Source organism: Myotis yumanensis, unplaced genomic scaffold (genome assembly GCF_028538775.1).
Source record: "Myotis yumanensis isolate MYYU_CA2020_CCGP unplaced genomic scaffold, mMyoYum1.0.hap1 SCAF_20, whole genome shotgun sequence".
Lineage (NCBI taxonomy): Eukaryota > Metazoa > Chordata > Mammalia > Chiroptera > Vespertilionidae > Myotis > Myotis yumanensis.
The window spans coordinates 18,176,482-18,193,026 of record NW_027223771.1 but is presented as its reverse complement, the minus strand read 5'-3'; the positions used below and the strand labels follow the sequence as shown (position 1 = coordinate 18,193,026).

The 16,545-nt window shown below is 38.9% G+C and overlaps 1 protein-coding gene across 1 annotated transcript in view; it reads left to right on the top strand.

The window, feature by feature from the left end:
• Positions 1–6,081: 6,081 nt before the first annotated feature.
• The window catches only part of LOC138998619 (protein Daple-like), a 75,743-nt gene continuing 65,279 nt past the window's right edge, over positions 6,082–16,545 (top strand). The window contains exons 1-2 of the mRNA XM_070400751.1: positions 6,082–6,123; positions 15,431–15,591. Coding sequence (XP_070256852.1) covers positions 15,569–15,591 — 23 coding nt within the window. The 5' untranslated portion in view covers positions 6,082–6,123; positions 15,431–15,568. The remainder of the gene's footprint in view (positions 6,124–15,430; positions 15,592–16,545) is intronic.

The following is a 16,545-nucleotide window of genomic DNA, read 5'->3' as shown; positions in this document are numbered from 1 at the left end:
CACCTGGGATAGTTCAGTCTGTGGGCCAAGGCTCTATTCACTGAGCAAAACCAGTTATGGCCTGAATTGGCATTTGGAATGGACATGAAGACTAGGACTTTAACCGATTGGAAGGAAAGAGCAACAGTTCATGAAGAAAGACCAGAATTTTCCCATACAGTCTGAGTTTAATGAATATCCATAGATATCCCTATATTTTGGATAACATGTCTTTCACTTTTTACTTGCCCTGTCAACAGCTGCCTTTAATAGGTGAGCCATGATATTAGTTTAAGAAGAAATTTTTAAAAAGATTCGTAATAAAGAAAAAGAACTCTGCAATCATTAGAACACTCTTTTATTATATACTAGAGGCCTGCCTGCCCCTATGGGGGCTGATTGGGGGTGGGGTCAGCCAGGAGATCTAATGTTGACAGCTATAGATTTTCTCCGGCTGGATCTAATTATAAAGGATGGCCAAAAGAAAACCCACCACAGAATTGTTTTGCATTTCACATGCCATGAGATGAAGTTGTTTATGTGTTGTTTGCAAACATATATCAAGATGGATGATACCCTTTAATGATTTTTGCATTCTTTCTGGGACTCTACTCTTAATTTCCTGATATGATCTTCATGCTTGTTTTTTAAAGTTTTTCTCTTTTTGAATGTGCCTGTGTTTCACTGAAAACTCACCTAATCTGCAAGTCACTGCAATTTCACAAAATCCCCACGCAGCCTCTCTACATCTCTCAGCAAAGGGCCGCCATCCATTAATGCTTATGTTGCCTTTTTGACTAACTTGGAAGGTCTCCTGGGGATTCAGGCCATGGAGGAAGAATTCCACACCTTGGCTGCAATATTAGCAGAGCCCGCTGGAGACTCTGGTTGGGGTCAGAGGGACTGATAATTATTTTTCTTGTGCTTGCACTAACTGTACATGCACCAGGGAGCCAGGCAGTGATTTAGGAGTGTTTGGGGTCATTCTGGGTGGAGGTAGGCCAGGAGGAGGGGCTGTGAGCGGTTGGCGGTTGGCTGAGCTCCCCAATCATGGTGTTAGGGGCCGATTGGGGGCTGAGCCAGCCAGGAGGGTGGGCCAATGCCGGCCCAGTTGAGGCTGGTTGGTTGTTGCAGTGCCTGTCATAGCCTCCAGTCTTTCTGGTCATTCTGGCATAATGATCGCTGGGCTTTTATATAAATAGATGATAATTATTTTTTTTTGCAGTTATCCCAGTTAGTTGATTATGAAAGGGAATCACACCCTGTTCGGTTGGAGAAATTTGTCAGTGAGATGTCTTCCTTTCCTTTATAGGAACTTTGCTATAGAACATACTGTCAAGCATTGGGATTCTGTATTTCTTATTCTGACTAAATAGGACTGTTGCTAGTTTCACATAATTTTCAGACACCATTGATTCATTTATCCCTTCCATGTCTTTATCCCAATTGTTATAGATCTACAGAAAACTCAAAAACAAGGAAGGATGGAAGCAAAGTCAAGGACAGGTATTCAGTGAAATCAACTTCTCTATTGTAATCATGTATAACACATCAATCCAAATAACATTTTCACATAATGCAATTGTGTTAGATGTTTCTAAACACACCCCTAGGTTTGTTTATTCACTAGAAAATTCCACAGGACTCAGCATATAGGTGTGCTCACAGGTGAGTTTTATTACAGTGAAAGGTTTATAGCAAAATCAGCAAAAGAGGAAAGGTGCATGTGACAAAGTGTGGCAGACATCTGGTACAAGCTTCCAAGAGTCCTCACCCTGTGGAGGTACCAGGATGTGCTTAGTTATTCCAGTGTCAAATTCTGACAACACACATGAAATAGGTCATCTACCGGTCTGGTTAGATTCAGTGCCAAGGTTTTTACGGCACGCTAGTCACATAGACATCTTCCCCATAGCATGTACCCAAATTCTAGATTCCCAGAAGGAAAGCAAGTGTTAAGTAAGAACCTCATCAGTTTTACAAAGTATTTAGGCACAGGGAGCCACACTTATCATTTAGGGAAAGGTTGAAAGCCTCCCTAGATTCAGGTTTTCAGACAGTAACTGAAGGGTAGCCATTTAAGCAGGACTTTCTAAGGATAGCAGTCTTAGGCCTGCTGCATGGAAATTTTCTGCACAGCAGGTATAGCCCTGACTGAATATTTGGTTTTGGCCTAAAATTATGTTTTTAAAGCAAGTAATATGGTAATATAACATAGTATTGGTTTCAGTCCCATCATGTATAATTGCTTGCAATGCTGGCCACTTTTGTGACTCTTGGTGAGTATTTCACAGCTATTTGTACCTAAATTACGAGGGCAATCTTAGGCAATGATCAGCTTTCCTTTTTATCCAATTAATGTTTCAAGATAATTTTTACATCAAATCAGTGGAATGATTTTTGATTTAAATTAGTATAAAAAGTATCCTTTAATTATATGGATGTTTTATTTTTTATTTATATTTCACTAAATTCCTGTTTATAATTTCAAAGCAAGTTATTCAGTCATATTTATTAGTTATTTTCTTACCCTAGTATCCATTGAACACTATTTGCTTTATTTATGTCTTTCCATATATTTCACTCCATTGTGAGGGTTAATTCCCATTTTCTGATACTTTGATCTTTATCTTAATTGTTCAGGTGACTGTGTCTTGAAAACAGCATCTGTATGTTTATATATGTTAATAGAAGATTCAAGGGATACATTATTTTGAAGAAAAATTACTAAGACTTATTTTTTAGAGCAGTTTTTGATGCACAGTCAGATTGAGCGGAGAGTACAGTGTGTGCCCATAAACCACACAACCCCAAACACACAGCCTCGCTCATTTTTTACATCCTGCACCAGAGAGGAACATTTATAACAATGGATGGATGTGCACTGAAAAAATGTATGATGGCACATACCCACCATTACAGTATCATATAGAATCATTTCACTATCCTAGAACTCCTCTGTGCTTTGCTTTTTCACCCCTCCCTTCTCCCTAGTCCCTGGAAAACACTGATACTTCTTAGTCTCCATAGGATTGTCTTTTCTTGAATATTGTATAATTGGATTCATACAGTGGGTATCTTTTTGAATGTTTAACAAATGAAAATTCTAAGGTAAATGGATGTAATTATCCAAGAGGTTTTTTCCTTAGTTTTTTGTTGTTGTTGTCCATCAACATAGTATCTGATGACATGTCCCATACATGCTGAAAGAGAAGGATTTCTATAGGCATTTGCCACCTAAGGGAGAGGGTTGAGAAAAATGACCTGTGCACTACTGCAGAGCACTAACTGTCTGGACCACCCTGTGGTATGAGGTGGGAACTTTTACACCCTAGCAATGCAAGGAGACAGTCTCAGTGGGTTCTACTACGTACAACTGGAATCACAAAGCATTTCCTACTTATCCTGCAATATGAAATGGGGCCAGAGAGAGTCTGTTTCCTATGTGTACTTGTGCTGCAATGTCTAGAGCAGTGTCTAGCGATTAAGCTACCTTATCATAGAGTGTTTCATCCTAAATTAGTAAGTCTTCACTGAAGAGCTAGACAATTTATATTGTGTTAAGGCAAAATAAGGATACTCTCTTCTAACTGCTGCTCACAGGAGGAGTCCAGAAAACCCATACTATTTAAGTTTGACATTGTTAGTCTATGATTCTGCTTCCACTAATGACATAATTTTCTGTCAGTCCCATGGGGTTTGGTTAGGATTATGTTCATTGTACATCGCAGTGCACAGGAAGATATCAAACTGTGATACCTCCCATTTCTCTCTGTGTGTGTGTCCTTGATATATTTAAAAAGAGAAAGTAAATGTTCTTATGTGTTAATGGCCTACCAATAATATGATTAATGTTCACTCTATTATCATCTTCAGGTGTGACCCCAAGTTATACTTTCTAACAATGTATTAGTCCAGTACTTTTAAAGTCCTGTATTTTTATTGCTTTAAAATGTTTTTTTTTTTTTAATAGTGGTTGATACCTCTGAAGAAGACTCTTTAAGCAGGTAGGATTTTATGGATTTTTTAAAATTATATATTAATTAAGGGAATTCAGAGAAAAGAAAATAACATTTCTAGAGTGTTCTATTGTGGGCTAGAGCCTATTCTATGTAATTAACCTGTGTTATATAGTCATCACAATAGATTGGCAAAGTAACCTACTTTTTATTAATGAGGTGTCTGCGATTCAGGAAAGTGGATGAATTGATCCATGATTCCATAGTTAGCAAAGGCTGAGCCATGATTCGACTGTCAACCATTTTGGCTCCTAAATTATTCTGTTGTCCCTCAACATAAACTGATAAGTTTCTGTATAGCTCTGCATGGAGATAATGATGCAAACCAGATCATCTCAGAAAGTCAAATCTGATTGTGTGTTAACTCTAATTTAGAGTTTTTCTAAGGGGCCCAGTGAGTCTAAGCATTTATCGTACTCTCCTTGACAAGTGTAGTGGTAAATAGGACCTTGTTTTTCCCACCAAAGCTTTAGAGCCCATCTCAGTTAGCTAAGGCCACAGGAATAAAGGTTTTACCAAAGCAAGACCAAATCTGGCAAGATTTTTTTTAGGTAAAATAATATTTATTCTTCTTGGAATGAGATATTCTAAGTAAAGAATATCTATGTGTAGATCATGTTATCTTAATTATTATGCATATGTTTAGAGGATATTTCTAATTGATTCCCCTCTTTACTGACTTCCCAGTCTGCTCTTCTCTTTAGGCTAGCACCTTTGACTAGTTGTATGAGGTTTTTCCTTTGTCTCTAGAGTTGTTTTCTTCCCTCTTGCATGAGTTTTGATTTATTTTATTCTCTGCTTTTATTGGTGTTTCTTTCTTTGTGTTATTTTTTCCAATTCTTCCAGCTATGGTATTATCCATTTTTTTATAGATAGAATCAAAGACACATAGAATTTCATAATTTTAAGGAAGCCTAGCAATTAATTAAACAAAACCTTCCCTAGCACTTCAACTTGTGTTTGACATCCTGGCCAAGTGGTTGTTCACATGGAGTATTGGAAGCACATGAAAGTGACTCATTGAGATAATAATAAGTGGTGGAACAGAGAGGTAAATTCAGGTTGCTAAATGCAATGCTCATCCCTTTTTTTCATTCTGTAAGTGAGTTTTCCTAATAGAAATAAAGGAGTGCGTTGTGAACACAGTCAATAAAGGATAAGAATGGAATTAGGGAATACCAAGTTCCAAGCAGAACAACACTGGGTTGGGTTTGAAATAAGAGTTTTGGAGAAGATATGAAAACATTGAAATTGATGACATGTTAAAGATAAGTTTTAAGAAGAAGGACATTCGCCGAAACCGGTTTGGCTCAGTGGATAGAGCGTCGGCCTGCGGACTGAGGGGTCCCAGGTTCGATTCCGCTCAAGGGCATGTACCTGGGTTGCGGGCACATCCCCAGTAGGAGATGTGCAGGAGGTGGCTGATCGATGTTTCTCTCTCATCGATGTTTCTAACTCTCTATCTCTCTCCCTTCCTCTCTGTAAAAAATCAATAAAATATATTTTAAAAAAAAGAAGAAGGACATTGAATGTGGGTTTTTCTTCAGAAAGGCAGGTTAAAATATGGGGCTCAAGGATATCCTGAAGTAGTTGCTGCTCTTTTGCTTGGTTGTTTATTTGGAGGAATGAGCAGCATTCAAGGTTTGTTTAGAAAAATATGAATAGAATTTGAGCCACTGGAAAGATTCTTTTGATCGCATAAAGGACTGTGGTCTCCTCTGCCTGACTCACAGAGTGGGGCTTACGTCCCCTTGAGTCCTAGGGAATGGAGATTGCTGAACTTTATAGATCTATGGCCCAAGGCAGGTGTCTTCTCCCCTTACCTGGTTTCCCAATTAGCTGATGTGCTTTCCATGTACATGGAGGACTGGGCAGGGGCAGGCCTAGATGTCAAATCAGAAATGGAGTTGGGTAACACTGAAACTTTTTGTAAATAGAGCCTCAACATTAATTATATCAGGAATCATTATTTGATATGCAGGTGGCTTATCTTAAACTTAAATTTTTTGTTGCTTGTTTTAAAGAAGTAAACTCACTCATTTTGTTGTATATATTACTGTAAAGACTTTGCAGCAAACCTGGCATTGATGATTCAAGGTCGACATCATGCAATGAAGACTTGAAGGTAAAGTGCTCTCTTGTGAAATTAATTTTCCTGCTGTCAATTTAATTTTGTGTGGTGCTTACTCTTATAATTTTGTAGGAGCCTACCTATCATTGATTTATGTTTCTAATGCAAAATTAGTCTTTTTATTGTTAAATTCTCAACCAAGATATGCTTTTCTAAAAATTGATTTAAGAGAGAGAGGAAGGGTTAGAGGAAGAGAGAGAGAGAAAGAAAGAGAATCACTGACATGAGAGAGAAACATGGACTGGTTTCCTTGCCCTGAGCCCCAACTGGGATTGAAGTGACAACCTGGGTATGTGCCCTGACTGAAAATTGAACCCATGACCCTTTGGTGCATGGGGCGACGTTCCAACCAACTCAGCCACATAGGCCAGGCCAGAAAATATGTTTATTTTATTGCCTGATTCCTTTTATATGTAATTTCCATAATAAGTAACTACACAGAGATAGAAATCAGAGACTGCGGTAGGGGGAATGGGGAGTCTCTATTTCATGAGAATGAGGCTTTCTTCTGGAGTGCTGAAAAGTTTTGGAACTAGATCGAGGTCATCATTGTACAATATTGTAAATGTACCCAATGCTACTGAATTTTTCACATTAAAATGGTTTATTTTGTGTTTGGTGAACTATATTCACTACAAAAAGAAAACTGTCATAATAATAATTAATCAATCAATTGAATTAAGATCATGTTACACCTTTAAAAACAACACAATAGGCTCATTTAAAACTGGTCTTCTGGTGAAAGGTTACATTGTTAATTTGAGACTTTCTTGTTTCTTGAGATAGGCCTACATTGCTGTGAATTTCACTTTTAGGACTGCTTTCCCTGTTCCACAGATTTTGGGTTGTCATGTTCTCATTTCAGTTGTCTCCAGGTATCTTTTGATTTCTTTCTTGATCTCATTGTTAATCCATTCACTGTTTAGTAACAGGTTATTTAGCCTCCATGTGTTTGTAGGTTTTCAGGTGTGTGTGTGTGTGTGTGTGTGTGTGTGTGTGTGAGAGAGAGAGAGAGAGAGAGCGAGAGAGAGAGAGAGAGGAGAGACACAGAGAGAGAAACATTGATTTGGTATTCTTCTTAATTATGCATTCATTGGTTGTTTCTTGTGTATGCCTTGATGAAAGATTGAACTTGCAAACTTTGCACATCAGGACAATGCTCTAATCAATTGAGTTACCATGCCATAGCCTTTTTAGTTTGAATTTTCAAGAAATATAATTTTTCTTCTCTTTGCTTTCAATCTGTGTGTATTTTCACTAAGGTTGGTCTGTTTTAGACACCACAAGTAGGGCTCTTATTTTCTTATCCATTCATCTATTCTATGCCTTTGATTAGAGCATTTAAACCATTTACAATTAAAGTTATAATTGATGGGTACATATTTTTTGCCATTTTATTCTTTATAATTATGTTCTTCACCTTCTTTTTTTCTTCTTCTTTCTGTAGAAGTCCCTTTAACATTCCCTTTAATACTGTTGTTTTTTTTTGTGTGTGTGTTTTCGATGATTAACTCCTTTAGCTTACAAGGGAAGCTCTTTATTTTTTCTTCAATTTTTAATAATAGCCTTGCTGGGTAGATTAGTATTGGTTGTAGGTCCTTCTTTTTCATAATTTTGAATATTTTATGCCAATCCCTACCAGCCTGAAATGTTTCTGCCAAGAAAACATCTGACAGTCTTATGGGCACTCTTTTGTAGTTAACTATCTACTTTTTCTCTTTAAGCCTTTAAGATCCTCTCTTTGTCTTTAAGCATTGCCATTTTAATTATGAAGTGTCTTGGAGTGGGCCTCTTTGAATTCATCTTACATGGGACTCTTTGTGTCCTGTACTTGTGATCCTTATTTTTCACAGGTCAGGGAAGTTTCAAGTCATTATTTCTTCAAATAGGTTCTCAATTTTCTGCACTTTCTCTCCTCTTTCTCTACAATGTGGATGTTACTATGGTTTGTGTTGTCCCTGATGTCATTGAAACTAGCTGATTTTTAAAAGAAAAACAGAACTTTTTTTTTGCTGCTATAATTGGGTGCTTTCTGCTACCTTGTCTTCTAAGTCAAATATCCTATTCCTATTCTTTGCTTCATCTAATCTGTCATTGATTCCTTCTGCTGTATTCTTCATTTCAGATATTGTACTCTTCAATTCTGAGTGGTTATTTATGTGGAATCTTGGTCATTTTTAATAATTGCTATCTCTGTGTTGAAGTTATTACTACATTCCTTGAGCATCTTTGTAACCATGTTATTGAACTCAGTATCTGATGCGTATTTTCCGTCCATTTCATTTAGATATTTTTTCTTGAAACTTTCTCTGTTCTTTCATTTGGGGCATGTTTGTCTCCTCATTTTGTCTGCCTCTCGCTATTTGTTTCTGTATATTAGTTAGATCTGCTTTGCATCCTAGTCTTGGAATAATGGCCTTATGTACTAGGTGTCTTTGAATCTCATTGGCACAATCTTTCTGATCACCTCTGTTAGGTGCTCCTGGAATGTCACTTGTGTGTGTTCTGTGAACCCCCCTTTTTAAACCCTTGATAGCTGTTGGCCTGCTTGTGGAATGGGTTGATCTTCAAGCTGGCTGACTATACACGGTACACAAGCTGCTGTGCAAAGTTGACCCTATGTTGAGCAATTCATGCCAGCTCAGTTTGCTGTATGCCCCGATCTTCATTTGGGTGTTCTGCTTGTGGATTTAATTGGGTCATGCTCTCAAGTCCCCCCACCTAACTCTCAGGTTTGTTGGTTCTGGGGCTTCTTGGAAGGTACTCTTCTGCAAGTCATTGTCAGTCTCTGCCTCTGATTTCCCTTGGGGTACCTGTGTGGAGCTGTAAAAAGATCCAGTATTTGTGACTGCCTCTGCTGGGCCCAGGTGCACCTGGGAGGGGCCAGCTGCACAGCAATGCCTCCTTCCACCAGCATCCAGCCCATGGGGCAGCTGAGCAAAAAGCCCGTGTCACTTGGAGATCCATCTCTGCCTACAAGCTTTCTGTTGGGGTCATTCACTGAAAGAGTGCCCATTGGTATGTGAGTTGCATGAGGTAAGTGACTCATCAGGTAGGTGCAAATGGTGTTTACCATGTTGATACAGATTCAAACTCCGTTTTGTTTTTGGGTGTCAGGGCACTCAGCACAAGTCCCAGGGTACACAAATGCCACTTATCAGCCACCAGATACCCATGGACTGCTGTGTTTGGGTGCGTCCTCAGGAAGACATTAAGGGAAGGCTATCAAAATTCATCGAGGCCCAAAGATCAAGATTTGGCTGTATGAAGGGAGGGCTCAGCACTGGAATGGTGGCTTTAGTTAGATCAGTAAGGGAATAAAGACCCCCCCCATCCAAAGTCACACAACTCAGTCTCAGACACCCCCTGAAGCCACCCAGACCTGCTAAAGAGATCTCCATGAAACACCATGGGCCCACACTCCTTTGAAGCAAGTAGCTCCACAGGATGGGGGGAAAGGATTCAGGGCAATGGTCTAGAACATTCCCCAGGCAAAGGCCATAGGAAGGGAGGGCATGACATCAGGTGTGATGACAGCTGTCATCATTGTGGGAGAGGGACTCAGCACAGGGAGGGCACCCAGAGGCCATCCCCTCAGCGCTCTCTACCAGCGTCACAGAAAGCAGTCTCCTCACATGACTCCCAGGCCACTCTGAGCCACCCTTTCTTCATAGGCCCAAGGTAGGTGGTGGGAAGGATACTTGTGAGCTGGGTCATTTGTTGGGGCCTTGAATTTCTAGCAGAATCCTACCTCTTCCTGGAGGGCAGAATCCCTGCTGATTTTTACAGCCAGATGTCCTGTGGGCTCCTCTTCCAGGCTCTGGTTCTCAGGGCTGGAAGCCCAGCATGGGGCTGAGACAACAAGCTCGTCAGGGGGACCACTGCGCTGAGACATGCCTCTGCATTCTCATCCATCACAAGTGAATGTGGGGCCAGCCCAATTGAATCTCTGTCCTGGGAGTCATGTGAGGAGACTGCTTTGTGTGGCGCTGGTAGAGAGCGCTGAGGGGATGGCCTCTGGGTGCCCTCCCTGTGCTGGAGGCTTCTTCTATAGATCCTTGGTTATAATACTGATAATCAGCTAGTCTTCAGTTGGTTATTCAAGTTGGTAGTTATATAATTGAGTTGTAATTCCTATCTGGTCCATGGAGAAAGTGAGTGTCACTTTCTCCTACTTTGCCTACGTCTTGGATCACACTGAAAAATTCTGAAATGCACTAGAGGGACTCACTATTTAGGATATGGTGAGGTGAAATATTTTAAGTGAGGAAGGCATTGTAATGTTAAAATTCAGCTACTAATTTATTTCTGATATATTTAGCACCTAATGAATTCTTTGATTCCAATAGTGTGACAATTAGTTTTGAGGCCATATGTTTTTATATTAATTTAGACCAAGTCAAGATTTTCCTTTCTTTTTCTTCTGAGTTACAATTATTGATTTTGGGAATAGGTAAACATAGATTAAGAATTCTAACAGTAATTTTAAAGTATATTCTAATGTTTCTTTGTCCACACTTGATTACTTAAGGATAAAGTTATTTCAGAAACACATACCCTGACAGCCAAGACATCTAAAATTCAAAGAAAGCATATTCATCGCCCACCGTTGCATCTGGAAAAAATGTCTCAAGAATCACAAATAAACAAGGCATGTGACAAAGAGGATACATCTTCATATTCAGGACACTCTTTTGTGCAAAAGGATGAGGAAAATGTGCATCAAGCAAGGCACATTAGAGACAAGAAGAATTTACAGCTTTCCAAAGATGAGTCAAAGCAGAAGTCACATCAATTTTCTGTAAAATTCAAAAAAACGGATTGTCGTGAGGAAGAGCCACTAAGTGACAACTCTAAAGACGAGGCAAGCTTAAGACAAATGCATTCAAATTTGACAAGGAAAATGCTTGATTGTGAGGGAAAAGGTGCATTTGGAAAGTCTATCTCTGCAGCATTACAAACATTTCCTAAACGAGAAGAAACCACTCTCAAAATTATTTCTCCATCTCATGGACACACCGGGTCCCCGGAAGACTCTCCATGGGACTCTTCTTCTGAGCTTTCTTTAAGAGAAAAGGAATTACACTCTGAAAATGATCACAAACCTAATGCTGAGCAAGTTTTAAACAAAAATAAGCAGAGTATTTATAACGATACAGAAAATAAAAAAGTAAGGACCCTAGTAGTTACATCTGGAGTGAAAGAAGACCAAGCGTTTGCTATGCAGATGACAAAAAATATGAACCCAAATACCACAGATTGGAAATTAGGCATCGGACCTACACCTCAGTCTCATGATCCAAAAAGCCATCCTGAATTGGAGCTTCCCTGCTGGAATGGAACAAAACTCATCACTGAAGTAAAAAACCACGATATGCCTGCTATTACAAATATTAATAGGGAATCAAAGCCAAATCAAGACTTGTTCCATAATCCATTATGTGCAGATAATTTCAATGCTAATTATTGTACAAGCATGGACTCTAGATTAAAAGATGTGAGTTCCTCTGCACTGCACAATGACAGAACATCTGGAGTATCTGTAATTGAAAAACTAAAGCAAGATATGCAAAGTCTTAAGAATGATATAGAAATGTTAAAAGTAAAGAAGCTGACTGGGGAAAAAGAGAAAGCTCAACTTCCAAAAGAGGTAGAATTTCACTTGCTGTTACTCTTTGTTTTCTCTCTGTATCAATTCTCTGATTCATTCTGATAATCCACTCCTGAAAAATATATTGTATGTAAAATGAGGTTGTCTAATTATGCAATTGTATATATATATATTCTGTCAACTAAATAGCAGGAGTATAGGAAAATATTCTCGTATAATCATGGATGTTTCTCTCTTTCCCTCTCCTATGCTGTTTTCCTAAAATCAATTTAAAAAACCATAAATTGACCTAACCAGTTTGGCTCAGCAGATAGAGTGTCGACCTGCGGACTGAAGGGTCCCAGGTTCGATTCTGGTCAAGGGCATGTACCTTGGTTGCTGGCACATCCCCAGTGGGGGGTGTGCAGGAGGCAGCTGATTGATGTTTCTCTCTCATCGATGATTCTAGCTCTCAATCCCTCTCCCTTCTTCTCTGTAAACTATCAATAAAATATATTTTTAAAGAACAAACCATAAATTGCATCCCAGAAATAATAAAATGAAAAGAAGCTATAACTGGGAGAAGGGTTATAAACAAATATCCCCCAGCTAAACTCCTCTATTTTGTGCTATAGTGTGTACAATCTTCTATGGTTTACTCAAAACCTTGGAACTTAGAATTCTAATATGATCATTCAGGATATTTTTATTTCATGTTAGTTACAGCTTACATTCAATATTATTTTATATTAGTTTCACATGAACAGCATAATGGTTAGATAATCATATACTTTACAAATTAGTCTCCCCAATATTTGAAGTACCCACCTGGACTGTACATCACCATTGTAATTTTATTGAGATATTTTACTAACAAACATATAAACTTCCACAAATACGTTTATCACCACTCTCAGAAGTGTTTGTTGAGTCAAAGCTTTACATTGTGTTGTTTAATAAAGTATGGTACTGCCAAAAGTAATGAAACCTTACCATTTGTGACAGCATGGATGTACCTAGAGGGCATTATTCTAAGTGAAGTATGTCAGACAGAGAAAGATAAGTCCCATCTGATTTCATTTACATGTGGAATGTAAAGGGCAAAATTGATGAACTAAGAAATTTAAGAGAGACTCATAGATAACACATCTGACCAATGGATGTGAGAAGGAAGGGAGTCAGTAGACTGGGCAAAAAGTAAAGGTATTAAAAAGTAAAAAATGGTAGTGACAGAATAGTCACAGAGATGTCAAGTTCAGGGTAGAGAATGTAGTCAATCCTATTGTAATAAGTATAGGTGGTGTCATGTGGGCACTTGAAATATCAGGAGGACCACTTTGTAGAGTATCTGATTGTCTAACCACTATGCGGCACAACTGTAGCTAATACAAATAATGTTGAATGTGAACTGTAATGGAAAGATTAAAATACAGAAACGTAGAATACCCTCCAAAAATAAAATCATGGCAATTATCATTTTGACATGTATGTATCATATAGGTCACATGAATTATTAGCTATAAACTCAATATTTGTCTCTAAAAAAGAAAACTGAGTTTTGAGGTGGAAAAAAAGTTGAGACATTATGTTCCTTTATTTGAAAAAGTGGATGAGCACTCTCATTACACTGAGGCAGCGGTTCTCAACCTGTGGGTCGCAACACCTTTGGCGGTCTAATGACCCTTTCACAGGGGTCGCCTAAGACCATCCTGCATATCAGATATTTACATTACAGTTCATAACAGCAGCAACATTACAGTTATGAATTAGCAATGAAAATAATTTTGTGATTGGGTCACAACAGGAAGAATTGTATTTAAAGGGCCAGATGATTGAGAATCACTGCACTAAGGCAATAAATTACTTTTCAAAAGTCATACTTAATTTCCCTGGTTAATTTGATGAAATTTTCTGTTTATTTATTTGATTCAGTATTATAGAATTCCTAGAAGCCCAGTGCAATAATTCATGCACAAGGTCAGACCAAAACCGGCTCTCAAACACACCTCAAAGGGTCCCAAGAGGGCACAGGCCAGGCAAAGGGACCCTACTGGTGCATGATACGGCCTGGAGCAGAACATGGGATGTTGGCCAGGTGGGAAGGGACCACGGGAAAGCTCCAGGGGCATGTCCAGCCATCATTCTCAGGCTCAATCAGTTGGATCCCAGCAGCAAGCTAACCAACTGGTCAGAGCATCTGCCCCTTGGTGGTCAGTGCACATCATAGCGAGCAATTGAGCAACCTTAGCATATCATTGGCATATTGCACCTTGATTGGTTGAATGGCTGACTAGATGACTAGACACTAAGCATGTTAGGCTTTTATTATATAGGACTAGAAGCCTGATGCACGCAATTCAGAAACTGGGGTGGGGTCGTCTCTCAGGCTGGCCTGCAGCCTCTGGCAATCCAGGACACCTCCCATAGCAGGATCAAGCCAAAACCAGCAGTCAGACATCCCTCTCACAATCCGGGACCACTGACTCCTAACCTCCCACCTACCTTACTGCCTGATCACCCCTAATAATTCACCTGCCTGTCTGCTTGGCCCTAACCACTCTGCCTGACTGCCTAATCATCCCTAACCACTTGCCTGCCTACCTCATTATACCTAACTGCTTGCCTGACTGCCTGATTGCCACTAACCACTGGCTTCCCTGCATTATCACCCCTAACCACCCAGCTGCCTGCTTGATCACCCCTAACAACTCACCTGCCTGCCTGATCACCCCTAACCATTTAGCTGCCTGCCTTCTTGCCCCCAACTGCTCACCTGCCTGCCTGATTGCTCATAACCCCTCTGCCTACCTGCCCAATACTCCCTAACCACCTCTGCCTTGGCCCCCACCATGGTGGCTTCATCCAGAAGGACGTCCAGGATGACGTGTGGAAGGTCGTTTGGCTGTCCGGTCCAATTAGTATCTTATGCTTTTATTATTATCGATAGCCTTTCTTTTGCTGCCATAAAGTGCTAGGTAATGCATCTTTAGGAACTTTGGACAGATCATTAAACCTTGGTTTTATTCCCATTATCAGTGAATATGGGCTAAAGTAAGTAGATAACTACTTCTATGTCCTCTAGCTATAAGATTTTATAGTGATTGTGACATTAGTGGAGCATTCCATTAACCATCAATCCATTGGTTTCACTCTGCTACACTGTTGTGGTAAACTTTTGTTAATACTTATTATGAATACCACCACTTTTTTATGCCATTAAAGATCTTAAAGAAAAAAATTATAAAAGACAATGGGGGAAGGAATAGCTTCCTGCAGAAAGAGGATAGCTTCCTACTTGCTACTGACGCACATTGTCACATCCTTGAAATCTGGCTGTAATACAAGACCCAGGTGAGAAAGAAAAGAGGACACATTTTTCATTTTTTTTTACTTTTACTTCTCTGACTCTGCTAGATAAATGGGGTGCGGTGGGTAAGGGGAATGTTAGGTAGCAAAGAGTGGATGTGATGTGAATAAGAGCTCCAAATTAAGACAGCCCTGTAAAATCTTGGAAAATTCTGCTTCTTTACTAAAACACAAATGAAGCAGAATTTACAGCTTCAATGACCTATAACGATAAAAACACAAAATATTTTTATTGATTAAAGGCAATTAAACTAAGAGCCAAATGATAAAATTAATGAAAACATAAACAGTCTCTTTAATGACTAAGGTAATAGCAATATCCTTAATATCAAACTTTCATCAAAGGCTGAAGAAGTAAAGAAGAAGCAGAAAAACAGTAAAAAGAAAGTGACAGGAACCAAGTATAATGCTGCTGATGATGACAGTGATGCATGGAGTCAACAAAGCGAAGTTGTACAAACTGAGAAGCAGCAGCTTCCTATTATGGAGAATGAAGATTCTGACAGGTAAGCCTACAGCAATATTTAATAGTAGATAATTATTCTTTTCCTATAAAACAAATTCCAATTGGAGCAGATATTCATGATTAACACACTTTATATGTTTACTAGGGAGATTGATCCTTCCCTGGAAAAGTGTAAATCCACAAACAATGAGATACCAATTTTTAAATTTAAAATGATAAATATTTTATTAAAAAAATAACAACCAGAATTGGCACAGTGGAGGAAAATGCACTCCCCTGCACTACTGGTACATGAAATTGGCAAATCTTTTTCAAATGGTAATTGAGTTAGTTTCAAAATTTTAAGTATGTCATTCCTTTATCCCAATAACTTCACTTCCAGTACTAAATCCTACGGGAAAACATGACTTGGATATACACACATATACACATTCTAAGGACATCAATTATATATTATCAGCTATAAAATAAATACATCATGGAGATGTAATATACAGTTTGGTGACTATAGTGAATGATATGGTATTGCATATTAGAAAGTGTCTAAGAGAATATATCTTAAAAGTTCCTTTCACAAGAAAAAAAATTCTGTAAATATGTATAGGAACAGAAGGTAGACTAAATGTGGTGATCATTTTGCAATATCTTATATAATAAAAGGGTAATATGCAAATCAACTGAACTGCAGAATGACCAGTGGCTATGATATGCAGCGACCAGCAGGGGACAGATGCTCAACACAACAGCTGCCCCCTGGTGGTCATTGTGCACTCACAGGGAGAGCACCACTCAGCCAGAAGTTGGGCTCAGGGCTGGCCAGAGCAGCAGCAGTGGCAGGAGCCTCTCCCACCTCTGCAGCAATAGGTCATTATATGCATTACACACACACACACACACACACAGACACACATATATATGCATATATATATGTTATGGCAGATGTTAAGGATATATAATATACATTTATGCATTAATGATACTAACATAAATATAC